Below are 27,966 nucleotides of genomic sequence, written 5' to 3'. Positions count from 1 at the left end.
AAAATGAACAAAATGTGCATGTCACATGAAGGAAAACAACTGACAGTATTTGTTGCCAATAATAAAAACTGAGGTTTTGGGGGGCTGGGGTTGTGGCTCAGCAGTAGAGCTCTTACCTAGCACGTGGAAGGCCCTGGGTTTGATCCTCAGCACCACATAAAAATAAATAAATAAAAGTATTGTGTCCAACTACAATTAAAAAATAAATATTAATTGAGCTTCTTTTTTTTTTTTTTTTTTTAGTGGAACTGGGGATTGAACCCAGGACCTTGTGCATGCAAAGCAAGGAAGCACTCTACCAACTGAGTTCTATCCCCAGCCCTAAAATTTGAGTTTTTAAGTAAAAAATTAGAATTCTGGAAAATCTGTGCCTATCACCATAAGCTTTGTTTCCCGATATCTAAAGATCTTTCTGATGAGCTCGTGTCGACATTAACAAGGATGATTTCTTCTTGAGGTGGGAGGGCACTGGGGTTGAACTCGGGCTCTCGACCACTGAGCCACACCCCAGCTCTGTTTTGTATTTTATTTAGAGACAGGGTCTCACTGAGTTGCTTTGTGCCTCGCTGTTGCTGAGTCTGATGATTTGCCTGTCTCAGCCTCCCGAAAGGTGAATTTGTTTTGAGGGGTGCCCACTGGGGATTAAACCAAGGGGTACTTTACCACAGAGCTACATCACCAGTCTTTATTTTTTAATTTAAATTTGTTTGTTTGTTTGTTTGTTTCTTTATTTAATGTGGTGCTGAGGATCCAACCCAGTGCCTCACATATGCTAGGCAAGCACTCTGCCACTGAGCCACAACCCCAGCCCCTTCCCTATTCTTTCTATTTTTTTGAGATAGGGTCTCACAAGGTTGCTCAGGACCTCACTTAGATGCTGAGGCTGGCCTTGAATCTGCAATCCTCCTGCCTCATTCTCCCCAGTTTCTGGGATTACAGGCATGCACCCATACCCAGCAACAAAAATGATTTTTAAAATATTATGTAATAAAACCTGTCAAAATGTGGCTGCATATAACTCAGTGCACCAAAGTTTTCTGAATGACCAGCATATATGTTCCAAAATTATGCATGAGTCAAATATCCATTTAGCATGCAAAATAGACCAATGTATTTTTAAATAACAAAGGATAATGATACAGTTTTACGTTACAAATTGCAACTGACATTTAAGAAAATACCTTTTGCTGAGGCTGTGGTTCAGTGCTACAGCACTTGTCTAGAATGCTACAGGCTCTGGGTCCAGGCCTGGGTTTGAGGAAAAAAGGAAGGAAGGGAGGGAGGGAGGGAAGGAGGGAGGGAGGATGGATTAACTCATCAAGTCTTAGTGGAATGTCAAAGAAGATACACAATTATCTGAAAAGTTATTGAAAACTTTCCCAACTACAAATCTGTATGAGACCAGATTTTCTTCACATATTTCAACCAAAACAACATACTGCAAGAGTCAATGCAGCAGACACTGGAAACCAGCTGTCCTCAACTAAGTCAGATGTCAAACCTGAGAGGGCTGGGGGTAAGGTCAGTGGTAGACCACTTGCCTAGCATGTACAAGGTCCTGGGTTCCATCCCCAATACTGGGGGAAGAAACAGAAAGAAACTTGTGAAAAATGTAAAAACAATGTTACTATCTCAGCCCATTTTGTGCTGTGGTGACAATAACTGAGAATGGGAAACAGAATGGCTACACCTCTACTGGCTCATAGTTATGGAGGTTAAGAGTTCAAGGGACTGGAGTTGTCGCTCAGTGGTAGAGCACTTGCAAGTGAGAGGAACTGGGTTCGATCCTAGCACCACATAAAAACAAATAAAGGCACTGAGTCCATATATAACTAAAAAATAAAATTAAAAAATAAGAAGTTCAAGGGGAGGGCTGCATCTGATGAAGGTCTTCTTGTCTCATTATCCCATGGTGGAAGGAGAAGAAGATCCAGAGAAGATACAAGATCAAACTCACAGTCTCAGGAGGTATAAGTGGCAATAATTGAGTCATGAAGCTGAGCACAGTGGCACGTGCCTGTAATCCCAGAGAGTTGGAAGGCTGAGGCAAAGAACTGAAAATTCAAGACCACCCTCAGTAGCTTAGGGATAAAAATTAAAAGGACACGAGAAGTAGCTTGGTAATAGAGAATCCCTGGGTACAATCCCCAGTACTGAAAAAAGAGAATCATGAAGGTAGGTACCCTCTGACCTGAGCATCTCCCATATATACCCCACCTCCCAACAGTCTTATACTGTGAATTAAGTTTCCAATGCATGCTTTTTCTTTTTTTTTGGGGAGGGACATTCTTGGAAATTACAGTAGCCACTCTTATCATTAAAACTTTATTTTAAATAGTTATTAGTCTGATACATTCTACTATCCTTCCTACCCTAAACCACCTCCCCTCCCTTCACTCCCCTCTGCCTAATCCAAAGTATCTTTACTTTTCCCTAGCCACCCCCTCTTATTGTGAACTAGCATCTGCATATCAGAGAAAACATTTGGCCTTTGGTTTTTTGGGATTGGCTTATTTCACTTAGCATAGTATTCTCTAGCTCCATCCATTTACCTACAAATGCCATAATTTCATTCTTTTCTAAGGCTGAGTAATATTCCATTGTGTATATGAACCACATTTTCTTAATCCATTCTTCTGTTGAAGGGCACCTAGGTTGGTTGCATAGTTTGGCTATTATGAATTGAGCTGAACACAGATGTGACTGCATCACTGTAGTATGCTGAATTTTTAAAAATATCTTTTTAGTTATCAATGGACCTTTATTTTCTTTTTTGATATGCAGTGCTGAGAATTGAACCTAGTGCCTCACACATGCTAGGCAAGCACTCTGCCACTGAGCCACAACCCCAGTCCAATATGCTGATTTTAAGTCCTTTTGGTATAAACCAAGGAGTGGGATAGCTGGGTCAAATGGTGGTTTCATTCCAAGTGTTCTTAGGAAACGACATATTACTTTCCATAGTGGTTGCACCACCAGCAATGTATGAGTGAACCTTTCCCACCACATCCTTGCCAATATTTGTTGTTGTTTGTATTCTTTTTAATATTTAAAAATTTTTTTTATTATAGGTGGACACAATATCTTTATTTTGTTTATTTATTTTTATGTGGTGCTGAGGATCAAACCCAGTACCTCACATGTGTGAGGCAAGCACTCTGCCACTGAGCCACAATACCAGCCTTGTTGCTTGTTTTCTTGATAATTGCCATTCTGACTGGAGTGAGATAAAATATTATTGATTGAGTTATTTATTTTTTTGATGTTAAGTTTTTTGAGTTCTTTATACATCCTGGAGATTAATGCTCTATCTGAGGTGCAGGTGGTAAAGATTTTCTACCATTCTGTAGGCTCTCTCTTCATGTTATTGTTTCCTTTGCTGCAAAAAGCTTTTGTTTGAATCAATCCCATTTATTGATTCTTGATTTTATTTCTTGTGCTTTAGGAATCATTATGGAAGTCAGGTCCAAAGCTGAAGATTTGGGTCTGCTTTTTCCTCTATTAGGTGCATAGTCTCTGGTCTAATTCCTAGGTCCTTGATCCACTTTGAGTTGAGTTTTGTGCAGGGTGAGAGAGTTTTAATTTCATTTTGCTGCATATGGATTTCCAGTTTTCCCAGTACCATTTGTTGAATGTATGTTTCTCCAATGTATGTTTTTGGCGCCTTTATCTAGTATGAGATAACTTGTGTTTATGTGTGTTTGTCTCTGTCTTCTATTCTCTACCACTGGTCTATATGTCTATTTTGGTGCCAATACTATGCCATTTTTGTTACTATAGCTCTGTAGTATAGTTTAAGTTCTGGTATTGTGATGCCTCCTGCTCCCTTCTTCTTGCTAACGATTGCTTTGTTTATTCTGGTTCTCTTATTTTTCTAAATGCATTTCATGATTGCCTTTTCTATTTCTGTGAGGAATGTCATTGGGATTTTGGTTGGAATTGCATTAAATCTATATAACACTTTTGATAGTAAGGTCATTTTGACAATATTAATTCTGCCTATCCAAGAACAAGGGAGATCTTTCCATCTTTTAAGGTCTTCTTTAATTTCTTTCTTTAGTGTTCTATAGTTTTTATTGTAGAGATCTTTCACCTCTTTTGTTAGGTTGATCCCCAAGTTTTTTTTTTTATTATTATTTTAAAGAGAGAGTGAGAGTGACAGAGAGAGAGAGAGAGAGAGAGAGAGAGAATTTTTTTAATATTTATTTTTTAGTTTTCAGCGGACACAACATCTTTGTTTGTATGTGGTGCTGAGGATCAAACACGGGCTGCACGCATGCCAGGCGAGCGCGCTACCACTTGAGCCACATCCCCAGCCCTTTATTATTATTTTTTGAGGCTATTGTAAATGAGGTAGTTTTCCTAATTTCTCTTTCAAAGGATTTGTCACGGTGTACAGAAATTTGATTTATGAGTGTTAACTTTATATCCTACTACATTGCTGAATTCATTTATTAGTTCTAGAAGTTTTCTGGTAGAATTTTGTGGATCCTCTGCTGCTCCTGACCCGCGGGGGCAGGTGAACTTAAGGTCACTCGTGAATTTCCAAGGACACCAAATAAAACACAGACACTCACTTTACCTTTAAACAGACTTCAGAATGGCTCGTCTGCTCTAGGCCTCAAGGTCCCTAAATGGGAGAGCAAGGGATAGTCATGAGAGGCTGGCGAGAGACAGGGAGAGAGGGAGAGAGGGAAAGAGAGGGAGAGAGGGAGAGAGAGAGAGGGAGAGCACATTGGTTTGGAAGTGGGCTTTTATTAGGAGCACCATCATTCTTAGAAAGTTCCATCCAAAAAAGTAAGAAGGGGCGGAGTTACAAGGGACATGTGAGTGTAATTCAACCCAAGGGCTATAGAGTGACACCAAGACACATCCTCAAACTTCTGGAACCCAGGCAATGTCCAAGTCACTACAAGATGTTGTGATAGTCAAAGCCTCTCCACTCCAAGAGGGAAGACGCGAATCATTCAAAGTGGCTCCCCACAATCCTCTAAGTATAGAATCATGTTGTCAGCAAATAGTGATAGCTTGAGTTCTTCTTTTTCTATTCATATTCCTTAATTTCTTTCTTTTTTTTTTTTAGAGAGAGAGAGAGGGAGAGAGAGAGAGAGAGAGAGAGAGAATTTTTAATATTTATTTTTCAGTTCTCGGCGGACACAACATCTTTGTTTGTATGTGGTGCTGAGGATCGAACCCGGGCCGCATGCATGCCAGGCGAGCCGGCTACCGCTTGAGCCACATCCCCAGCCCCCCTTAATTTCTTTTGTCTAATTGCTCTGGCTAGAGTTTCATGGACTATGTTGAATAGAAGTGGTAAAAGAGGGCATCCCTGTCTTGTTCCAGTTTTTAGGGGGAATGCTTTCAATTTTTTTTCCATTTAAAATGATGTTGGGGGCTGGGGCTGTAGCTCAGTGGTAAAGCACTTGCCTCACATGTGTAAGGCACTGGGTTTGATCCTCAGTACCACATTAAAAAAAAAAAAAAGATATTGTGTGTCCATCTACAACTAAAAAAATATTTAAAAAAATAAATAAAAATAAAATGATGTGGGGATGGGGTTATGGCTCAGTGGTAGAGCGCTCACCTCATATGTGCAAGGCCCTGGGTTTGATCCTCAGCACCACATAAAAATAAATAAATAAATAAAAGTTATTGTGTACAACTACCAAAGAATAAATATTAAAAAAATTTAAAAAATTAAAAAATAAAATGATGTTGGCCTTGTGTTTTGCATAGATAGCTTTTACAATGAGAGGTATGTTCCTGTTATCCCTAGTTTTTCTAGTGTTTTGAACATGAAGGGGTGCTATATTTTGTCAAATGCTTTTTCTTAATCTATTGAGATGATCATATGAGACTTATCTTTAAGTCTTTTGATGTGATGAATTACATTTATTGATTTCCATAAGTTAGCCAACCTTGCATCCCTGAGATGAACCCCACTTGATCGTGGTGCACTATCTTTTTAAATATTTTTGTATTCAATTTTCCAGAATTTAATTGAGGATTTTTGCATCTATGTTCATCAGGGATATTGGTCTGATTTTGTTCCCTTGATGTGTCTTTGTCTGGTTTTGGTATGATGGTCACACTACCCTCATAGAATGAGTTTGGAAGGGTTCCCTCATTTTTTCTTTCATGGAATAATTTGAGGAATATTGGTATTAATTCTTCTTTGAAGGTCTTGTAGAACTCAGCTGAGAATCCATCTGGTCCTGGGCTTTTCTTGATTGGTAGGGTTTTGATGGTATCTTCTATTTCTTTTTGCTTGAAATTAATCTGTTTAAATTATGTATGTCCTCATGGTTCAGTTTGGGTAAGTCATGCCACTAGAAATTCATCAATGTCTTCAGGATTTTTTATTTTATTGGAGTATAAATTATTTATTATAAATTATTTAGTTCTATAGTTTGTTCAAAATAGTTTCTAATTATCTTCTGTATTTCAGTAGTACCATTGTGATATTTCCTTTTTTATCACAAATTTTAGTAATTTGAGTTTTCTTTCTCTTTCTCTTCATTAGCATGGCAAAGGGTTTATAAATTTTATCTATTTTTTTCAAGGACCTGTTTTGCCAATTTTTTAAATTGTTTCTTTTATTTCAATTTCATTGATTTCAGCGCTGATTTTAACTATTTCCTGTATTCTACTGCTCTTGGTTTGATTTGTTCTTCTTTTTCTAAGGCTTTGAGATGTAATGTTAGGTCATTTATTTATTGACTTTCTATTATTTTAATGAATGAGCTTAATACAATGAACTTTCCTCTTAGTACTGCCTTCATAGTGTCCCAGAGATTTTGATATGTTGTATCATTGTTTTCATTTATCTCTAAGTATTTTGTTTCATCCCTGATTTCTTCTGATATTCATTCATCATTCAATAGCATATTATTTAGTCTCCAGGTGTTAAAGTATCTTCTAATTTTTATTTTAATATTTTATTATTTCTAATTTCATTCCATTATGATCTGATAGAATGCCAAGGTAGTATCTATTTTTTCGCATTTGCTAAGAGTTTCTTTGTAGCATATGGTTTATTTTAGAGAAGGATCCATGTGCTGCTGAGTAGAAAGTGTATTTACTCATTGATGGATGAAATATTCTATGTATGTTAAGTCCAAATTATTGATTGTATTATTTAGTTCTATAATTTGTTCAGTTTTTGTTTGGAAGATCTATCCAGTAGTGAGAGAGGTGTGTTAAAGTCACCCAGTGTTTTTGTGTTGGGGTCTATTTGATTCTCGAAATTGAGAAGGGTTGTTTGTTGTACATAGCTCCATTGTTTGGGGCATAAATATTTGTGATTGTTATGTCTTGTTGATATATAATTCTCTTAAGCAGTATGAAATGTCCTTCTAACTTTGGCTTGAAGTTCATTTTATCTGAGGATGGAAACCCCTGCTTGTTTACATGGTCCATGTGATTTGTTTTCTCCCATCCTTTCACCTTCAGTCTGTGGATGTCTTTGCCTTGGAGACAACATATTGTTGGATCTTGTTTTTTAATCAATCTGCCAGTGTGTGTCTTTTGATTGATGAGTTTAGGCCATTAACATTCAGGGTTATTATTGAGATATGATTTGTATTCCCAGTCATTTTGGTTTATTTCTAGTTTTTAATTTGACTTAGTTTCTCCTTTTCCTTTTCCTTTAGTGTAGTCCCTCCCTTTCTTACTCCTTTCACTCTTAAAAAATTTTTTCTTTCATTTCCTCCTCATGGAATATTTTGCTGAAAATGTTCTGTCATACAGGCTTTTTAGTGGGGAATTCTTTTAATCTTTGTTTATTATGGAGGGTTTTTATTTCATCTTCAAATCTGCTGTATATAAAATTTTTGGTTGGGATCCATTTTCTTTCAGAGCTTGGTATATGTTGTTCCAGGACCCACCTCTGAGGATCTGGGCTGAGATACCAGCTGAGGTCCAAAAATGGTTTTCCCCTATATGTAATCTAATACTTTTCTCTTGTGGCCTTTAAAATTCTATCCTTTTCCTATAAGCTAGGCATTTTTATTATAACGTGCCTTGGTATACATTTAGGGTCCTGTAAGCATGGTTTATTTTAAAACTGACATTTTTCCTCCTCTTCTTCCCCTTCCCTTCCCTAATAGTGGGGAAAACATGGCTACCATTTTTCCAACCCTGGCTAAGCTACCATGTCCTTCATACCTGGAAGGATATCACTACCCACCAGACTAAAAAAATTCCAGACCTGGGCCTGGAGCAATGGCTCCTTCAAGGACATCTAATGGACATAAATTAATTCTATCTACTGATGATATCTGGACCCCTGCACTTGTATTCCTATTTTAAAAGCCCTGTGTTTCCCCTGGGAAAGAGAATCACAGCCTCTGAGACAGGAGACTCCTGTGTTTCTCCTTTGCTTGCAAATCAGTAAGATGTTTTTTCTTTTTCTCAAAATCTTGTCTTTATTATTAGGTCTGTAATGGAGATAAGGATCAAGCTTGCAGTATCAACATCCAAGGAAGAAAAATCAGGCTGAACTCAGAACTTTCTAACTGCAATATTTAAGGACTAGGACACATGGAGTAAGGGGCTGAATGTTGTGAGTAAAACCCATACCTTAATCCTGGCAAGTGTTACCTTCTTTGAAAACAGAATCTTTGGAAATCTGATATGGGGTCCCCTCTTATCCTCTGAGAGTTTTGTTTCTATTCTTGAATAAATCTGACTCCTTTCACTCTTAAAAAAAATAGGGGCTGGGGTTGTGGCTCATTGGAAGTGTGCTTGTCTTGCATGCATGGGGCACTGGGTTCAATCCTCAGCACCACATTAAAAAAAATAAAATAAAGGTATTGCATCCATCTACAACTAAAAAAAAAAAAAAAATTTAAAGAATCTTTGGTGAGGTGATTCCAAGATAAGGAGATCATTTGGTTTATCCAGGTGGACCCTAATGCAATCACAAATTCCTCATAAAAGAGAGGCAGAGGGACATTGAGCAGATGAATGAAGAAGATGCAGCTTGACTATGGTGACAGAGATCAGAAGGATGCTGCCACAAGCTAAAGAATGCTTATAGTAGGCCTGGATTGTGACTCAGTGGTAGAGCGCTTGCCTAGCATGTGTGAGGCACTGGGTTCGGTCCTCAGCACCACATAAAAATAAATAAAGGTCCATCAACAACTAATAAGATATTTAGAATAAAAAAAAAGAATGCCTATGACACAAAGAGCAGGTTTTCCCTGAAGCCTCTGGGGGAAGTGCAACCTTACCCTCACCTTGATTTCTGGCCTCCTGAACTATGAAAGTATAAACTTCTGTTATTTTATGTCACTAAGTTTATGGTAACTTGTTACAGCAACAATTGGAAATTAACACAGTTACCCAAGAGTATTATGCCTAGTCAATTTACTTTTCTGTCACCAGCATATGGATACTAATCAAGTCATGGGTAAAAATTAGCTCAATTAGGGTTCACAATTCTAACAGATCCAATACATTTAACATACCTTCTCTTTATAATTTGATGCATGTATATACTGCATAACCAACACCACAATCAAATTAATGATCACACCTATAACCATCCACACTGTACTTCAGGTGCCCAGAACCTACTTATCTTATAACTCAAAGTTTGCACCCTTTGACCAACATCTCCCCATTTCTCCTACCTCCAAGCCGGGTTACACTGCTCTCTCTGATGCTTCTATTCCTTATGTAAGTGACATCATACAGCATTTGTCTTTCTGTGTCTGGATTATTCACTTAGTATGTTTTCTAGGTTCATTCATGTTGTTAAAAATTGAAAGATTTGGGACTGGAATTGTGGCTCACTGGTAGAACACTTGCCTAGAAAGTGTGAGGCACTGAGTTTGATCCTTAGCTCCACATAAAAATAAATAAAATAAAGGTACTGGGTCCATCTACAACTAAAAAAATTTTTTAATTGAAAGATTCCCTTCTTTTTGTGGCTGAGTAAAATTCCATCATATATCACACTTCCTTTATCCATTAGTCCCTGGATGGACACTGGGGTTGATTTCTTGTCTCGGCTGTTGGGAACAGTGCTGGTAAGCAGACCCTGCAGGCTCCTGCTGTACCAGAGAGCTCCTGGGGCAGGAAGTACAAAAACACAGATATGTGGCGGGTGCCTTAGGGGCAGCTCTGTGGGTTCACAGCAATTTAAGGTGGAATGAGGTCCTTCAATGGGAAGGCTGGTCACCACCTCTACAAGAGACTTGGTGCAAGAAATACAGCAAGTAGAGTCGCCACTGCTGCTGAGGAACCCAGGGATGTAAGCAACATTCATCATGACCCTCCCCTGCCTCACCAGCTGGGTACCACATCTTGCCTAATGGGGTACCCAGACCTTCACCCCTGAGGGGTATGAGCCCCTGTTGTTGACAGTGTCTGCTGCACTAGTACCTCTCATGGAAGTACTCCAATGCACAACTCCTCTAAGTGCCAGTTGTGTGGTAACACTCAACAGCCTCCTAACAGCCAGGGTCTGTTATCCTTTCCTCTTTTGCCTGCAAGTCCACCAGCAAGAGCTCAGAATGATATAGTTGTGTCTGCAGATTCAGGTCCAGCATCCTTCCCTGCCCATCAGTGGGATCCCCTCATGGAAACAGCCCAACTCCAGTGGATCCTAAGGCTGTGGAGACAGAGCATGTTTTACATGTGAGTTGCTAGACGATGGTGAGAAATAGTTAATTCCAGCCTCTAGGTTCGTGGACCTGTGTTTTTGCTCCCCAATCCTCACCTGCTGACTCTTAGTGGATCAGCATCACATAGGGTTTTTTTTTTTTTTTTTTTTTTTGGTGTCACGAATAAAGCTTTTTATTTCTTTCTTCTTATCGAAAACATGTGTACACACTCTTCACCTCAATGAACAGTTTCCATCTCTGTGGAAGAGGAGGCTCAGACTTGTTCCACTTTCCTCACAAAGCATCTTAAAAGACCAACCCTTGGTGGTCACAGTGAATTTATGAATTGCTCTCACCCACAGTCTTCTGGGAATGAAATAATGGATAAAGGGACAAACACTCTGTCCACACAGTAGACGTGTCTTTCAGCCTCCATCTTGGCTCACAGGGTCATGCCTGAGGACACAAGGGACCTCCTCTTGCCTGGGGTGGGAGCCACAAACTCGCCAATAAGTCACTGAGCACTTCTCTCTCATATTTTTCTTTTCCTTCTTGAGTGGAATTTCCACATTTTGCAAGGATGAGGCCCTTGGCCAGAAATGCCACAATGAAAGGATAAACTGCTCCCTAGGCCAACATCCTCATTCGCAGGTGGGGGTCCCAAAGCATGAAGAACATGGAGGGAGACAGGAGAAGGTGATGGATAGGTTCCTGGCATTGAATGTGGACATATGGGGTTTTGATTCAGTGCCCATACCCCAACTTCTCAGGATACTGTCCCAAAGCCAAGACCTTAGCTCAGCCTTTAGAGGTCATTCTAGGGCTGGGGTTGTGGCTCGGTGGTAGAGTGCTTGCCTAGCATGCACAAGGCACTGGGTTTGATCCTCAGCACCACATAAATGTAAAACAAAGATATTGTGTCCACCTAAAATTTAAAAATAAATATTAAAAAAAGAGGTCATTCTATCTTTCCATTAGTCTAGCTTCTTGTGGGTAATGCAGGACCTCAGAGAATCGGTGGATCCATGGCATTCCACATATTGCCACATCCCTTTCACTGTAAGAGAGTTTTTTGGCCTGAGGCAATGTTATACATGATCCCACGCTGATAAACTAAGCATTCTCTAACTCCTGGATAGTGATGTTGCCTGAGACACTGTGGATAACTCCTGGATAGTGATGTTGCCTGAGACACTGTGGATAGGGAAGGCAAATCCACACTCAGAGCAGTTTTCAGTTCCAATGAGGATAAATCAGCCAGGAACAGTGTTGCACACCTGTAATCCCAGCAGCTCATGAAGCTGAGGCAGGAGGATCACAAGTTCATAGCCAGCCTCAGCAAAAGCAAAGCACTAAGAAACTCAGCAAGACCCTGTCTCTAAATAAAATACAAAATAGGGCTGGACATATGACTCGGTGCTTAGTGCCCCTGAGTTTAATCCCCAGTTCCAAAAAAAAAAAAAAATGATGAATGGGATAGAAAGGGTGGGCTGTAACCAACCTGCTAGAGTAACCAGCTGATATCGTCTACAAATGGCAGTACAACAGAAGCTCAGCTTGATCTCAGCTGCTAACAGGTCAGTCAACAGCAGTAATAACTAGAGGAGTTATCATTATGCTCTAACTTGATAAAAGCGAGCCTGAGTTAGTCCGCAAAACCTGCATTCCTGTTACCATGGCACCTGCAACCATGAGCTAGCTCACTGTATAGTCCAGGAAGGCAGAGTGACTCCCTGCCATGAGGAGGCACACAGATGCACACATGCTGTGACCACTCCCTGGGGCCAGCTGTTTCCCCAGACCTCCAGTCTCTAGTCTTCTGCTCTGGCCCTTTCCTGACCGACCAACACTGTCACACCCAGGATTCCACCTGAACTTCCATAAGCTCCATCTACTCACTCTGCACCAAGTGATAGCCATGGCACTGCATGAGGTTCTGCTCACAGAGGATTCCCCTTATCATCACCCTGAATGGGACTGCCACACAGCAAGCAGCAGTTCATTTTCAGCTTGTAATACATCAAGATGACCCACTGTGAACCGGACCTGATTTTTATTTTTTGTTGATAGACAGGCATTGGTGCAACAAGGTAGGAGGTGTGGGACCACAGTCACCTTGTCCTGTAGTGACTGCTCCCTCGTGGAAAAGGTTGGCTCCATTCCCAAGGATACCTTTTTCATTGAACAATGGATGAATTATTCTTATTACTTGGTAGATATGACAATGTCTATCCCAGGACAAGCAGACTGAGTTGCAAGGTCATTTGGTGCCCCAATCAGGTGTTCAGCCTCTACTTGGGTGTGGTAGCATGCCAGGGGCTGTTTCTACCTGGCAAGTGATCTTACCAGGTGTACTACAAACCTCCTACTGGGGCTTGCTAGAGGTACCACTTAGGGCCTTTTCTTCCACAGATGAGCCCAACCCAGCCACTGGTTCTGCTAAATGGCAGGGGAGTCCATCCCCCAATCTAGATCTTCAGGAAAGACTTCTTTTTCTCTATGCCCCACTCAAAACTGGCAGTTTACCAAGCTAGCCCCAAAAATGGGGCTATATATATATATATATATATATTGAGAGAGAATATATTACTATATTCCCTAGTAAATGCTGGCTCCAAGTAGAGAAGTTCATTAAAGTGCTATGCCTCTTTCTTCTTGATTGGGATGCATAATACAATAACTCCTTACCTCAGAGGCAATGCCCCAGCTTGCCCTAGAACACTGTACCACTAAGATACAACAGATTCTATAACTTCGGAGGCTATATCCTCTAACATTTATGGTCTGAGCATAAATGTTTATGAGCATCAGTGTCACTTCCTTTTTCACCATGTCAAACTAGAATGACGTCATTTATGACTTGTGCAGTGTCCAGATGATAAGGTCCTTACAGACTATGTTGTAACAGAAAACAGGAGAGTTAAAACAGCCTTGGAGCCACATAATGCATATGGCTGTCCTTCCCATATAAATGTTATCTGCTTTAGATCCTCTTTACTATTGGGAATTGAAAATAACGTTCAGTATATCAGTCACTTCATTATCAATGACAGAGGTGCATTAATTGGTTCCAATAAAGACATTACATCAGGCATGGCTGCTGAGATTGGGAACACTACTTGGCTAAGTCTATGGTAGTCCACCTTCACTTACATGAATATATTTGGATTTTCAGGGACCATCTAGGTGAAATGAAGGAGAGAAATGGGAAGGTGACACAATTCATACAAATTCACCTGGAAGGCAGTGTTGCTTCTGATTTACTACCCTGGGGGGACCACTAGGGTGGGGAGTTTCTACTTTGCTCCTCCTGCCACATGGTTCTTACTCCACAAGTCAGGGATCAATGTATGAGCTCTGCTTACTGTTAGGTATAACCATCCAAACACACATTAGGACCAGGGAAACTACCACAAGGAGTTGGGGCAGAATTCCATTTTTCATGAGATTTTCATAAGCCCCTACTCTAATCAGAAGACCAGGATGCTTCAGGTGCCCTGGCGTCAGCTCAAGTCCTGTATCTAACCTTCGGAGTCCTGGATGATCCCTTTTCCATAACAAATTAGTTATTTAAGTGCCTCTAGGCACCTTTAGGGAAGGAGAGGGAAATATTTCTTGTGTATACTTATGGTAGCACTCTAGAATCTGTCCTCAAGGGAACCCTCCCTTTCAATCAATGGGCTTTGGGGTCTCAGAACTGGCTCAGATTTAAATGGAGTAAGGGATCAAGATTTTCTGCGGCAGCAACTGACATTTGCCTTCCCATTCTTGATTTCTTTCTGGTCATTCGAGTTAGTTAACTGCCCATGTGTTTTATCCCAAAGAGCACCGAGGTTCAACACAAGCTGCCACAAATCCTAGTGGGTCAAACCTCCTGACTGCCACACCCACAGGCACTTACCATGGGATGCCCTCCTGGGAAGTGAGTCTGAGCACTCCAAACAGCCCAGGTGGGCCAAGAAGAACTTACAAAACCCCAGATGTCTGCTCCAGAGCTTGATTCTGCAATTAATTCTAGGTCTGGAACCAATCACAGAATTGGTCAGTGAAGGGGGAGCAAAGACAACTTCAAGCGGCAGCCAAGGTTTCATTACTCTGAGTTCCAGGAGTCATCGGAACTGTTCAAACAGCCCTATTCTTTCACTCGCACAATAAACGTTTATTGCACGCACCATATACCCACTTCCCTCAACCTAGACGTGCGTCTCTCACGCATCCTAAGACTCTAAACCACATTGCCCAGAACAACAGCGCTGTGCGGGAGCCCCAAGGGCTCACCTCCACGGGTCCCAGCCTCCCGCAGGATCCTGCAGAGGGCGCGCCCCGCCCACGTGTCCTAAGCCTCACCGCTCACTGTTCTGATTGGCCGATACACTTTCTTAGTTCCGGGCCACGGTCCACACAGCTCCCGGTCTTTCAAACGACCCCCGCCCAGAGGGGCGTGCCGACAAGCGCCCCACCCAGGGAAAGAGACTTTGCTTTTTGCCTTGCACAGGGGAGGGGCACAGCGAAGACACTCGGCATTTGGGGCCTTCGGAAAACTGAGGTCACGGAGAGAGCCGAGTTGAGCCGGAGAGGCCCGAGTATGACCGGAGAAGCGCAGACCGGCCGGAAGCGGAGCCGAGCGCGGCCGGAAGAAGCCGAATCCGTCCGAAGGGAGCTGAGCGCAACTGGGCGTTGGGCCCGGCGGAGCCCGCGCCATGGCGGCGGAGGGGACAACTGTGGCCGAAGGCGGGACAACTGTGACCGAAGGCGGGGCTGTCGGCGGCCGCCTGGCCAAGGACAGCTTGTGGCAGTCTAAATCCCCGGACGCGGCCCCGACCCGGCGGCGCTCCTCGTCGCTGTCGCGTGACGCCGAGCGCCGAGCCTACCAATGGTGCCGGGAGTACCTGGGCGGGGCCTGGCGCCGAGTGCGGCCGGAAGAGCTGAGGGTTTTCCCTGTGAGGTGGGAGGTCAGGGGTTAGCCCCTCCTGTGCGCCGCCGGGGCCAGGGTCAAGGGTCAGCCTCGGAGTACTCGAGACTTTCCCGCTTCTACTGCCTCCGAGTGCTCAAGCCTTGGGTGGGGCGGGGCCCGCGGGGGCGGGGCTCGGGGCGGGGCCCGCGGGGGCGGGGCTCGGGGCGGGGCCCGCGGGGGCGGGGCTCGGGGCGGGGCCCGCAGGGGGCAGAGCCGGGAGGGGCTAGGTCGCGCTTCTCTGCTGAGGGTTCCTGATGTGGGTCTGCAGCGGAGGTCTCAGCAACCTGCTCTTCCGCTGCTCGCTCCCGGACCACCTGCCCAGCGTTGGCGAGGAGCCCCGGGAGGTGCTGCTACGGCTGTATGGGGCCATCCTGCAGGTAAGGGGGAGTTAGGACTGCAGGATGGCCCCATACAGCCTTAAGTCGTGCTGGTAGTGCCGTTGAGGCCAGGAACTCAGTGATTTGTACTTTATCATACTAGAACTTGTGCTCCAGAGCCTCCAGGTAGTAGATAGTTCCAACTATGGTGGGCGCAGAAAGCAGACGCTCCTGTATGTGCCAGTGCCCCACTGCCTTGGGTCCTCCTGACATGCCCCTTTACTATCCATCTTCCTTCAGGGTGTAGACTCCTTGGTCCTAGAAAGCGTGATGTTTGCCATTCTTGCAGAGCGTTCGCTGGGTCCCCAGCTCTATGGAGTCTTTCCAGAGGGCCGGCTGGAACAGTACCTCCCAGTATGAACCCAGCCCACTTCTCCCCAAATCGCCTTCTCCCCTCAGTCCCTATCCCTTCCCCAGTGTCTGCATTCACATCCCAGTCTTTTCCCCAAGACTTTGGCCTCCTCCCATTCCCCTACCCCTTCCCCCTCCTGCCCCTGCCCCCTCACCACCCTGATAGGTTCCTGGGTGCAGAGCCGACCATTGAAAACTCGAGAGCTTCGAGAGCCAGTGTTATCAGCAGCCATTGCCACGAAGATGGCCCGATTCCATGGCATGGAGATGCCGTTCACCAAGGAGCCCCACTGGCTGTTTGGGACCATGGAACGGTAAGTCAGGCTTAGGACTTACCTGAACTGGCACACACCTGAACTGAACCAAATTCTGTCCAGCCCTACAGTCAAGTGGATTAGGCATTCCAGTATCTAGTATGGGCACTCATGCTTCTCAGCCAATAGAATGACTTAATCTGGTTTCAAGGGTAGTTGGGAGAGAGGGTAAGGACAGCAGAGTGAGTGTATTCTATTCTTTGGGCTTCAGGTACCTAAAGCAGATCCAGGACTTGCCTCCCACTGGCCTCCTCAATATGAACCTGCTGGAGATGTACAGCCTGAAGGATGAAATGGGCAACCTCAGGTAAGGGCAGGCAAGTTGAGGGTGTGAGGAAGGTAGCACCAAGAAACTAGGAGTCCTCCCCAGGATCTACTTAGGGTTGGGGTCATGGCCTAGCCTACGAGGGTGACTCTAGTCATTCCTAATCAGTACCCATGCCTCTCCTACCCTTGTAGAAAGCTGCTAGATTCTACGCCATCGCCAGTGGTCTTCTGCCACAATGACATCCAGGAAGGTAGGAGAAGTTTTCCAATCCAAGGTAGAGGGGCCAAAGGGCCCTCATGTGACCCAAACCCCATCCCATTCCCCCAGGGAACATCCTATTGCTCTCAGAGCCTGAAAATGCTGACAGTCTCATGCTGGTTGATTTTGAGTACAGCAGTTATAACTACAGGTGAGGGTAGGAGGGAAGGCTCCTATACACCTGGTTGCATGGGAGGAAAAACAGACCAGGTGTTCATCTCTGCATTGTAGCTGCCCAGGGCATTTGGGAACTGAATGTCTACCTTGTTTCCCCAGAGGCTTTGACATTGGGAACCATTTTTGTGAATGGGTTTATGATTATACTCATGAGGAATGGCCTTTTTACAAAGCACGGCCCACAGACTACCCTACCAGGGGACAACAGGTATGTGGGCTGGAGGATGGGAAACAGGCCTCATCCTGTAAGGGAGGAGGGAAGTCAGTCTTGGAAGGGTATGGCCAGAAAGGGTGCTAAATATTTCAGTCTCTCCAGTTCCTGGCTCTTGTCCATTGATTTCAGCTCCATTTTATTCGCCATTACCTGGCAGAAGTAAAGAAAGGCGAGACCCTCTCCCAAGAGGAACAGAAAAAATTGGAAGAAGATTTGCTGGTAGAAGTCAGTCGGTGAGGAAGGGAGGGGCACCATGAGAGTAGGTCAGGGCTCCAAGAAAAGGGGGATTACAGGTAAGGTGCCAATGCACATTGAGGCCAGAAATATGGAACATGAGGTTGAGGCTGGCGAGGAGGAACAGTTTTGAGAACTGGAAGAGTCAGGATGAGGTAGGGATTAGAATAATGGAGAAGCTAGAGTTTAGGGACTGACCAGCCTAGGGAAGGGGATCCAGGCAATGCCAAACATGCTCTTAAATGCCCCTTCTTATCCTGCCCCCACCTCCAGGTATGCTCTGGCATCCCATTTCTTTTGGGGTTTATGGTCCATCCTCCAGGCATCCATGTCTACAATAGAATTTGGTTACTTGGTAAGTAATCCAGGGGTGGGCATGTTAGGTGGGCGCTGGAGTGCACCAGGGACCGTATGTCCTCTAAGAAATCTGGGTAGTCCCAGGTGATCAAAAGATGGCATAGGGTGCTGGTCCTAAGTTCTTCACTGTTGTGTGAGGTGAATTTCCTTTCCTAGGAGTATGCCCAGTCTCGGTTCCAGTTCTACTTCCAACAGAAGGGACAGCTGACCAGCTTCCACTCATCATCCTGACTGTCCAGTTCCCTCAGAGTTTCTCCTGGAGCCTCCAGGGCAGGACCTTGGAGGGAGGAGCAGAGGGCAGGAGTCCCTGGGATGGGGCTGTGCCCCACCGTGCAACTGTATGAGGAGGCTGACCTCTCCTCCAATTTGAATAGTCCCCAAGGCAGGCAGGCAGGAGCCCTTGGGCTGTGTACCTTAATAAATGAGCTTCTTCCTTCACAAGATATCTTGTTCCTGACTAGCTGCAGCAAAAACACCAAGCCAAGGAATGCACACAGACTGACCAAGTGACCACTGCTTTCTGTTCTGTGGTCTGAGCTTAAAATGGTTGAGGATCCATTCTGCCCACTGGGGTACCCTATCCCTCAACCCTCCCCTCCTTGCAGCCTAGAATAACAGATGAAGGGAGGACTGGGGCGTGAAGAGGTTACAGAGAACCCTGGGATGAGCGGCCAGCCTGACAAGGGATCAGGGAGCAGGCTGCACAGCTGACACAGCCAGCGACCTTTCCCTTACATTCAGCTATTTTTAGCTCTAATGCCATCCTCCTCACGTGAAACGCTTTGCCTCCCCCCACCCCCATCGTCGTCCCCAACCCTCGGGGCTCCCAGATCTTCAAGCACCCTTCAGTCTGCAGGAACTTGCCTACCCACCTGATTCCCACGTGGAAGGGGAGTTTCTGGTTCCGCCCTGCATCTATTCTCTCGACCCCAATTTGGGAGTGGGTGTCAGATTCCCGGTAAGGGCGGGGTATCGGTGGCCAAGCCTGAAGGACGTGGGGACGTGGGCCGGAGTGGCCAGCCCCATACACTGACAGGACCGAACCTGAGCTGTGAGTAGGGACCAGAAAAGGGCGGCCAAGCCCCGCACTCGGCCCCTAGCCCAGCTCGGGAGCCAAGCGGGTGCGGAAGTCCAGAGTTGGGGGCGCCTGGAACCGGCTCTGTCCAGGCCGGCTCCGCTTCCCAGGACGCTTCTCCCAAGCCCAAGGCCGCCCTTCGCTGCCCTTGGGGTTCCTGGAGCTTTCATGGCTCGACCCACTTCCTTCACCATCATAGCTAGGCCAGTCCGAAAGTGGGCGCGGGTTCCGCGGCAGTTGGCGGGGCTGGGAGAGCCCGCCCGGGGGTGGGGGGGCGCGGGCCTCTGAGGCCGCCAGTGGGGTGGGGGCAGGGCGGGAAGGCGGGGGGGGGGGCAGGGGGCGCCTGGGCCAGTGGGGCGGGGCCTCAGCTCGGAGAGGGGGCGGCCCGGGCGGGGCTGGCCTGAGCTCGCTGCGCACCCTCCTGCCACCTACTCCCAGGTGCCGACAACCCCCAGGATGGCGGAAGCACACCAGGCCGTAGCCTTCCAGTTCACTGTGACCCCTGACGGGGTCGACTTCCGGCTCAGTCGGGAGGCACTCAAACACATCTACTTGTCCGGAATCAACTCCTGGAAGAAACGCCTAATTCGCATCAAGGTGGGCTCAGGTGGTCCTGACCTCTCTCCCAGCAGGTGCAGGGCAGAGGCCCCATTATCAGGGTCTCTCATTGCTTTGCTTTAGCAGTGTGGTGGGTACAAGCCCTAGCAGTGCAGAAACCATAGTGGTGACCGAGGTGTGGTGGGGCACAGTGAGCAAGGGGGTGCTACAGGTGTGAGTGCCTGAGAAGGAGAATACAGGTGGTTGAGGCAATGCAGAGAGCCAGGTCCCAGGACTTCACAGGTGCCTGATTTCCTCGTCTTTCTTCTCCACAAGGATGTCTATTTCTGCCCCACAGAATGGCATCCTTAGGGGTGTGTACCCTGGCAGCCCCACCAGCTGGCTGGTTGTCGTCATGGCAACAATGGGTTCCTCCTATTGCAAGGTGGATATCTCCATGGGTCTGGTCTGTTGTATCCAGAGTTGCCTCCCTGAGAGGTAAGAAGCCAAGAAGGCAAAAGGGTCAAGGGCAAACCAGGCCAGCTCCCAAGGCCAGGGTTCCTGAGTTGGGCAGATACAGGACAACAGCCATGGCTGGCACAGGGGCAGTGCTCCCCCAGGGCCACCATCATCTCAGTCCCACATCAGTTTGTATTTGGTGAATATACCTTAGTATGTGTGCCCAGAGAGTTTCTTGCCCCTCTGGGCCTCCCCTGAGATAGTTCCAAGTCATCAACTGCATGTCCGAATTCCCAAGACTGGTCTCCAGGGAGCCCTCCCCTGCAGCCTTCCTTCCTTCCTTCTCCAACAGGTGTGGCCCCTACCAGACCCCGCAGACCCGGGCACTTCTCAGCATGGCCATCTTCTCCACTGGGGTCTGGGTGACAGGCATCTTCTTATTCCGCCAAACCCTAAAGCTGCTTCTTTCTTACCATGGGTGGATGTTTGAGATGCATGGAAAGACCAGTCACTTCACCAAGATCTGGGCTGTGAGCAGAAGTATTGGCGGGTTCAGGCACTTGGTTTGAGAACCTGCGGGGCTCATTTGGGGTCTGAGAAGGAGGTGAGAGGCAGACTGAGCACTGGTGTCTGGTGCATGGTTTGTCCTGAAGGGGTCAGGATAGTTCTGAAGGCCTCACTTATCTGCTGATTTGTGTCTGTTCTTCCACTGGCTCCCACACCAACTCTGTGCTCTGTGTCCCCAGATCTGTGTCCGCCTTCTGTCCAGCCGGCGGCCCATGCTGTACAGCTTCCAGACATCTCTGCCCAAACTTCCTGTCCCCAGCGTACCAGCCACAATTCATCGGGTGAGGGCCTGGGTCCCAGTGGGCACAGGAGGCTGGATTCAGAAAACTTGCCCAAACATAAAGAACTATTCCCCGTGAATAATGGGCTTGAGAGTAATGGGGCCGCGGTGAGGAGAGAGAGGTGGGAAGAGAGTTAAGGCAGAGGTAGCCATCACCGTCTGGCTCCCATGTAATGATAACTTGGCTGAACAGTACTTGGAGTCTGTACGGCCCTTGTTGGATGATGAGGAATATTACCGCATGGAGACACTGGCCAAGGAATTCCAGGACAAGACTGCCCCCAGGCTGCAGAAATACCTGGTACTCAAGTCATGGTGGGCAACGAACTATGTAAGTTTGCTGACCTGGGCTTGTCCTCACCCATAGGTCTGACTGCCCCTTCCCCTGCTCTAACCTCCATCCACCCACAGGTGAGCGACTGGTGGGAAGAGTACATCTACCTTCGAGGCAGGAGTCCCCTCATGGTGAACAGCAACTACTATGTCATGGTAAGGACTAGAGCCCCCTGGCTCTGGGGCTGGGATTTAGGACAGTCCAAAGACTTAATGGAAGTTCCTGTGGGTGAGTGGGGGTTGTAGAGTGAGATCTGAGAGAGAGGGAGGAGAGAGGGGAGAGCCTGGAAGAAGAGTCCTGAGGCAGTATAGGGGAAGTGGCCATTCCAGGACAAGGAGAATCCTGAGACCCTGCAGCCTGTCACTGCCTTGTGGGGTCTCTTGGGCTCAGAGACCGCCTTCTGTCCAGCCTGCCTGACCCAGACTTTGTCATTGCCTTTCTTGTTCCCTCACTAGCTTCCCAACCACAGGTTCCATAGACACTTTCTAGGGGACTTCCTAAACCCACCTTGCTTTGTCACTCTGTGGAGCCATGTGATGAGAACCAGGCTTCACTTCTTAGGGCTCAGGAACTCACTGTCTGTCTCAGTCCACATGACTGGCACTTGTCCTGACTGTTGCTAGTGCACAGCCAGCTGGTCTCCCTGCTCTCTCCTTTCCCACTGTCCAGAGTGCACAGGACAGGGCAGCCTATTGGAACTCCCCTCCTCCACAAACTGTCTTTCCAGAAACTTATACTCAACCTGTCCAAACCAGAGGTTTTAAGCTGCTCTTTGGTGGTAGAACCCCTTCTTCAAAGCAAAACATGAACAAATAAAATAGCAACAGATGAAAAATGCAGCTCTGGTTGAAGCTGGGTAGCTGGAGCAGGGTAGTGTAAGTTACACGTTGGACTGAGAGCACCTCATGCCCTGGATAAGTTGGTCCTTGGTGGGGTGAGACCCAGGTGATCCAGACAGAGGCCCCCACCCTGCAGGCTCTGCTCTGTCTGTAGGACCTTGTGCTGGTCAGGAACACAGAAGTACAGGCAGCCCGCCTGGGAAATGCCGTCCATGCCATGATCATGTATCGCCGCAAACTGGACCGTGAAGAAATCAAGCCTGTGAGTTACATCAGGATTGAGAATGGGGTGGGAAGGGGAGGCCTGAGTCTGAGCCATCCTGGGTCTTCCTCCCAGGTGATGGCACTGGGCATAGTGCCCATGTGCTCCTACCAGATGGAGAGGATGTTCAACACCACCCGCATCCCGGGCAAGGAAACAGGTACTAGGCCACAGCCAAGCACCACTGGCCCATCATGGCTAGGTGCCCGACTGCCTGCTCACCAACCAGAATCCCCAGTGTCTCAGGATCATGAACCTGTGAAAAGTGGTCAGTTTGTGACGGATACCAGACATGTGTCATCTGCAGGCATGATCCTGATGCTGGGACCCCAAGGGGCCCAAAACAGAGCTTCTCCCCTCCAGGGCTTCACTGTGCATGGGAAGGTGGTCATGTGAGTAAATAGCAGTGGAGCTTAGAAGCACAGATACCCTCCCCAGACTCCATAGAGGAGGAGAGAGCAGCAGGTTTGGCAGAGGCAGTAGCCTTCCCTGTTTCTGACACTGTCTCTTGGGGCTATCTGTATAATTTCCTAGCTCGTGGCTCCTTCTTCTATGGAAGATCTCACAGGATGGTTGTGAGAGGTAGTACAAGGCCTGGCTTAGCATGGAGATCCACCCCAAGGGGAAGGAAGGCCTAGGATAGAGCTGGGCAAAGCAGGGTCTGCAAGGGCCACCTAGAAAGGGCTCACATGGGGAGAAGTCTCCCCAAGGACCTGCCTCAGCCTGCCCACCGGCCTCTGTCACAGATGTGCTGCAGCACCTCTCCGACAGCAGGCACGTGGCCGTCTACCATAAGGGCCGCTTCTTCAAGGTGTGGCTCTATGAGGGCTCCCGCCTGCTCAAGCCTCGGGACTTGGAAATGCAATTCCAGAGGATCCTGGATGACCCCTCCCCACCCCAGCCTGGGGAGGAGAGACTGGCAGCCCTCACTGCAGGGGGAAGGTATCCGGGCCTGTGGGGAGGGTTTGCCTGGCCTCGGTTCAAGGCCTCATGAGGAAAGAGCTTGGACCTGTCTGCCACCCTGGCATTGGGGGTGTGTAGGACCACACAGTGAGGGCCCTGGAGATGTCAGCAGTGGGCATGAACCTCTAACAGTCAGTGTGTGGAGGGCGGGACCAGATCTCCTCCCTCACCCAAGCCCAGCCCAGCCCAGCCAGGTCCTGGGTGGCACCCAGATCCAAAGTCCTCTGCCCTTGTGCTCCCAGGGTAGAGTGGGCACAGGCACGCCAGGCCTTCTTCAGCTCTGGCAAGAACAAAGCTTCTCTGGAGGCCATCGAGCGTGCTGCGTTCTTTGTTGCGCTGGATGAAGAGTCCCACTGCTACAACCCTGATGACGAGGCCAGTCTCAGCCTCTACGGCAAGGCCCTGCTGCATGGCAACTGCCACAACAGGTGTGGGCCTTGGCCTCCGTGTTGAGGGTTGGCAATGAGGCTAGAGAATTAAGATAGAAGTCAGGGTCACGGTCAGTAGTCGGGTTGGAGTGGAGATAGAGGTCACTTTTAGGGTTACAGTTGAAGACTAAGGAGTCCTAACGTTAGGTCTAGGTTCAGGGCTTGGATTATCGGTTAGAATTGAAGGATCAGGGATCGTAGTGTAGGGTTCTGTGTCTGTCCCCAGCTCTTGAGTCACCCCTGTGTCTACTTCTTCTTCAGGTGGTTTGACAAGTCCTTCACTCTTATCTCCTTCAAGAATGGCTTGTTGGGCCTCAACACAGAACACGCGTGGGCAGATGCCCCCATCATTGGGCACCTTTGGGAGGTAACAGGATTGGAGGGGGATCTGCAGGGCAGGCACTGGCAATGAGGCTTAGTTCTCAGCTTGACGTTTCTCTACAGTTTGTCCTGGGCACAGACACCTTCCACCTGGGCTACACAGACACTGGGCACTGTCTGGGCAAACCAAACCCGAAGCTAATACCTCCTCAGAGGCTGCAGTGGGACATTCCTGAGCAGGTATGGCTGGCACGTGAGTGATGGGTTCTGAGTTGCTCTGCCTTCTCCTCCCCTCTAGTCCCTACTACTTGGTCTGGCCCTCAGGGGAAAGGGACAGGAGCTCCCCTGGGATGCCACAGGGAAAGCAGAGTCCCTGGATCATCTGCCATTGGTGAAAGGTGGAGATGTGAGGCTTATGTCTACCAGCACCTGTTAATGCCTCCCTCTTCCCCCTCTGGCTTAGTCGGGCCTCACAGAGTCTCCTCAGGTTGTTCTTTGTGCCCCCTGCCAGTTAAGCTACCTTGGCTCTTCACCTGTCACCAAGATGTCATGCCTCCTGGACATGACCTGGAGTCCTGCTTGGAGGGCTCTGCCCTCAGCTGACTCTTCCATGTCTTGGCAGTGTCAGGTGATCATCGAGAGATCCTACCAGGTGGCCAAGGCACTGGCAGATGACGTGGAGCTGTACTGCTTCCAGTTCTTGCCCTTTGGCAAAGGCCTCATCAAGAAATGTCGGACCAGTCCTGATGCCTTCGTGCAGATCGCCCTGCAGCTGGCTCACTTCCGGGTAGGAGCCCCTGGGGTGCTGAGTGGGCAGGGCAGCACCAGGGTTACCTGATGGATTCACCCTTCTGTGTACCCCAGGACAAGGGCAAATTCTGCCTGACTTATGAGGCCTCCATGACCAGAATGTTCCGGGAGGGGCGGACTGAGACCGTGCGTTCCTGTACCAGTGAGTCCACAGCCTTTGTGCAGGCCATGATGGAGGGGTCCCACATGGTGAGCCCCCACCCTTGCTCCTCATTCCCCAGCCCCCTGTCTGCCTTAAGGGTCAGGGCGACTCTTTACACCTCTAATTCTGCCCTCCAGAAAGCAGACCTCCGAGATCTTTTCCGGAAAGCTTCTGAGAAGCACCAGAATATGTACCGCCTGGCCATGACAGGGGCTGGAATTGACAGGCACCTCTTCTGCCTGTATGTAGTCTCCAAGTACTTGGGGATCAGCTCTCCTTTCCTGGCTAAGGTCAGTGTTGATGGTGGGTGTGTCCTCCATCCCCCTGCATTCAGGCCCCAGGGGCTTGGCCTTGGGATGGGGCTCTACTCTTTTCTGCCTGGCCAGTTCCCCTGAAGTTGCTGTGGAAGGTGGGGGCCATCTTTCCCACACCATGCCCAACCCAGGTCAGCAGGGTCCTCCTGGTGGAGTCACTGTGCTTGTAAGGGAGACACACACGAATGTGTGACCCATCAGGTGATGGCTGTGCTATTGAGAAAAGAAGCTGAGGCAGGGGAGGGGCAAGAAGGGCCTTGCATGGCAAGATGGAGGGTTTCCCACAGAGGCAGAGGTGATACAGAAGGGCTGTGTGGACCAGGGGCAGCAGCCAGGAGCTCCTGAACACTGCATGCTCTTGCACCTTCCGTCAGATGTGGCCTGCCTCAGGTCTGGACCTGAGTGTGCCTCAGGTCTGAACTGGGTGTGCTGAGTGCCTCATGCCTAGCTGGCTTTCGCCTCCCTCTTGCAGGTGCTCTCAGAACCCTGGCGCCTCTCCACCAGCCAGATCCCTCAGTCCCAGATCCGCATGTTTGACCCAGACCAGTACCCCAATCATCTGGGTGCTGGAGGTGGCTTTGGCCCTGTGAGTATCCCTGGGGAGGCGTGGGCAGCACCAAAGCCCAGGGTTTCATTAGGGGGTGCAGAGCCTTGACCAAGGCAGACCAGGGTAGGAGTACCTTGTTTAGAGGAAATTCCCAAACCTGCATGACAGCAGAATGGCAGCTGTCAACCCAGCATACAGGACCAGGACCCAGCCATTTCTAAGCACCTTTCCACTGAAGCGTGACCACATCCAGAGCAGGTTTCCAAGGAACAGGGCAACATGTCGGGTCCTTCTGAAATATGTCTACTCAGCGAGTCCAGCTCTTTCCTACTGAGACATTCACCCAGATGCCCAGCTGGTTTGTCAGAAGGCTAGAGGCTTCCCTGGAGAAAGGAGGACGGTCTAGAGTATGAGGTTCTTGAGGGAAACAGCAGTCTTGGATACCTGGTAGGGGTCCAGAACCAGAGGGGCAGCATTGTTTGATCTTCACACTGTTTCCTGGGTGGGGAGAGGGTCCTGCCCTCTGGAAGGATGCAGCATCTAGAGGTGGACCTCCTCCTGAGTCTGTCTTGGGAAGAGCAACACCAGCTTGGCTTTCAGGCCTTCAAGGTCAGTTTACATCTTCTACTTCACCTCTCCTCCTCAGGTAGCAGATGATGGCTATGGGGTTTCCTACATGATTGCAGGTGAAAACACTATCTTCTTCCACATCTCCAGCAAATTCTCAAGTTCAGAGACGGTGAGTCTCCCCACCTGGGGCAGCCCGGGAGCACACTGCATCTCTGGGTGGAGATTAGTCCTTGTTTGTGGGGACAGGGGTGGGAGCTCTCCAGATGGTGTGTCTGAGTCCTCAGTTCCCACAGAATGCCCAGCGCTTTGGGAACCACATCCGCCAAGCCCTGCTGGACATTGCTGATCTTTTCCAAGTTCCCAAGGCTGACAGCTGAGGACTGGAGAAATGCCAGCTGCCCTTTCATCCCCACATTGTGGAAGAAGGGGCCTGTGACTGGCTCGCAGACACAAGGGTGGCCGTGCACAGGTGCCCAGCTCTGAGGACAGCTCTGGCAGCAGGCACTCCCCAGGTGGACACTGCTCCCTGAGGGCCTAGGTGGCGGAGGTGCGACAGGGAGGGAATTTTGATTTGATTTTTTTTGTCTTGGTAGATACTAATAAAAATAAGGCTGTGTAATTCTCTCTCGGCCCTTAGGTACTGTTTTTTCTTTGGGAACTAGAAGGCCCTCCCCCTGCCCCAACTCGGGTCAGAATGGTGGAAAGGAAGGCCTGGTCTGGGGAACTTTTCATGAGGGGCTTGTGGCCTGCTTTGAAGTGTGTGTATCTGCAAGTGGAGCCAGCTCTGTCCACATCCTCATGTGCACTTGGAATGGATCATTGCTCCAGAACCTTCACTGGTTCCCCAAGGCCACTTCTGTTTGTTTTCCAGAGAGCAGGTCCATCTGTCTCCTCCACACTCAGACGTGCCCACTCTACCCCTCTGGGCTGGAGCACAACTCTGCAGAGGCCTGTGGCATCCTCCCAGATGAGGTGGGGCCAAAATTCCAGACCTGAGGCCAGAGTGCCAGGTGATCATATCTGGGAGAAGGCACATGGGATACAACATACCCCTCCACTCAGACTGGCTTTTCTATTAAATAACATTGAGTAAACCGAAAACAGTTCTTATGAACAGTGTGAGTAGGTGCTGAATCACTATTGCTGCATGCTTGAATGAGTCCAGCGCTCAGTGTTCTCTAGGTGCTCAGAACACAGAAGTGGACCAGGTTAGGTTTGGGGCCTTCACTTAGAAGCCAGTGTTTGCTGAGCACCCACCGCAGACATGGCCTGTGCTGAACAGGGCACCCCGTCTGCCCAGTGTGATTCGTTGCCAGGTGAGGCAAGCACCACAAGCACTGAGTAGCCGGTGGAAACCAGGAGGCTTTGAGAATGGCCCATTTAGCAGGTACTTACTGAGGGCCT

General features: G+C 47.9%; 2 protein-coding genes across 5 annotated transcripts; both read left to right on the top strand.

The window, feature by feature from the left end:
• Positions 1–15,049: 15,049 nt before the first annotated feature.
• Positions 15,050–18,555, top strand: Chkb (choline kinase beta). 3 transcript variants are annotated; one of them, XM_076855560.2, is made up of 11 exons: positions 15,050–15,562; positions 15,833–15,941; positions 16,182–16,295; positions 16,459–16,606; positions 16,818–16,913; positions 17,066–17,124; positions 17,202–17,283; positions 17,409–17,517; positions 17,653–17,756; positions 18,031–18,112; positions 18,271–18,555. In XM_076855560.2, the coding sequence occupies exons 1-11, from the start codon at positions 15,311–15,313 to the stop codon at positions 18,343–18,345; spliced, it is 1,230 nt and encodes a 409-aa protein (XP_076711675.1). In that variant the 5' UTR covers positions 15,050–15,310; the 3' UTR covers positions 18,346–18,555. The 3 variants fall into 3 exon arrangements, with proteins under 3 accessions (XP_076711675.1, XP_076711676.1, XP_076711677.1); XM_076855561.2 differs by having other exon boundaries at positions 15,051–15,555; positions 16,473–16,606; XM_076855562.2 differs by having other exon boundaries at positions 15,400–15,555.
• Positions 18,556–18,653: 98 nt separating this feature from the next.
• Cpt1b (carnitine palmitoyltransferase 1B) lies at positions 18,654–27,186 on the top strand. 2 transcript variants are annotated; one of them, XM_076855558.2, is made up of 19 exons: positions 18,654–19,072; positions 19,628–19,786; positions 20,085–20,224; positions 20,538–20,715; positions 20,932–21,033; positions 21,226–21,363; positions 21,444–21,521; positions 22,360–22,467; positions 22,543–22,627; positions 23,214–23,409; positions 23,673–23,858; positions 24,120–24,225; positions 24,303–24,419; positions 24,802–24,966; positions 25,044–25,178; positions 25,269–25,421; positions 25,918–26,031; positions 26,639–26,731; positions 26,856–27,186. In XM_076855558.2, the coding sequence occupies exons 2-19, from the start codon at positions 19,646–19,648 to the stop codon at positions 26,937–26,939; spliced, it is 2,319 nt and encodes a 772-aa protein (XP_076711673.1). In that variant the 5' UTR covers positions 18,654–19,072; positions 19,628–19,645; the 3' UTR covers positions 26,940–27,186. The 2 variants fall into 2 exon arrangements, with proteins under 2 accessions (XP_076711673.1, XP_076711674.1); XM_076855559.2 differs by having other exon boundaries at positions 18,654–19,165.
• The last annotated feature ends 780 nt before the right edge of the window (positions 27,187–27,966 follow it).

The sequence above is a fragment of the Callospermophilus lateralis genome, chromosome 4 (genome assembly GCF_048772815.1).
Source record: "Callospermophilus lateralis isolate mCalLat2 chromosome 4, mCalLat2.hap1, whole genome shotgun sequence".
Taxonomy (NCBI): domain Eukaryota; kingdom Metazoa; phylum Chordata; class Mammalia; order Rodentia; family Sciuridae; genus Callospermophilus; species Callospermophilus lateralis.
This window is presented reverse-complemented; position numbering and strand designations above follow the sequence as displayed.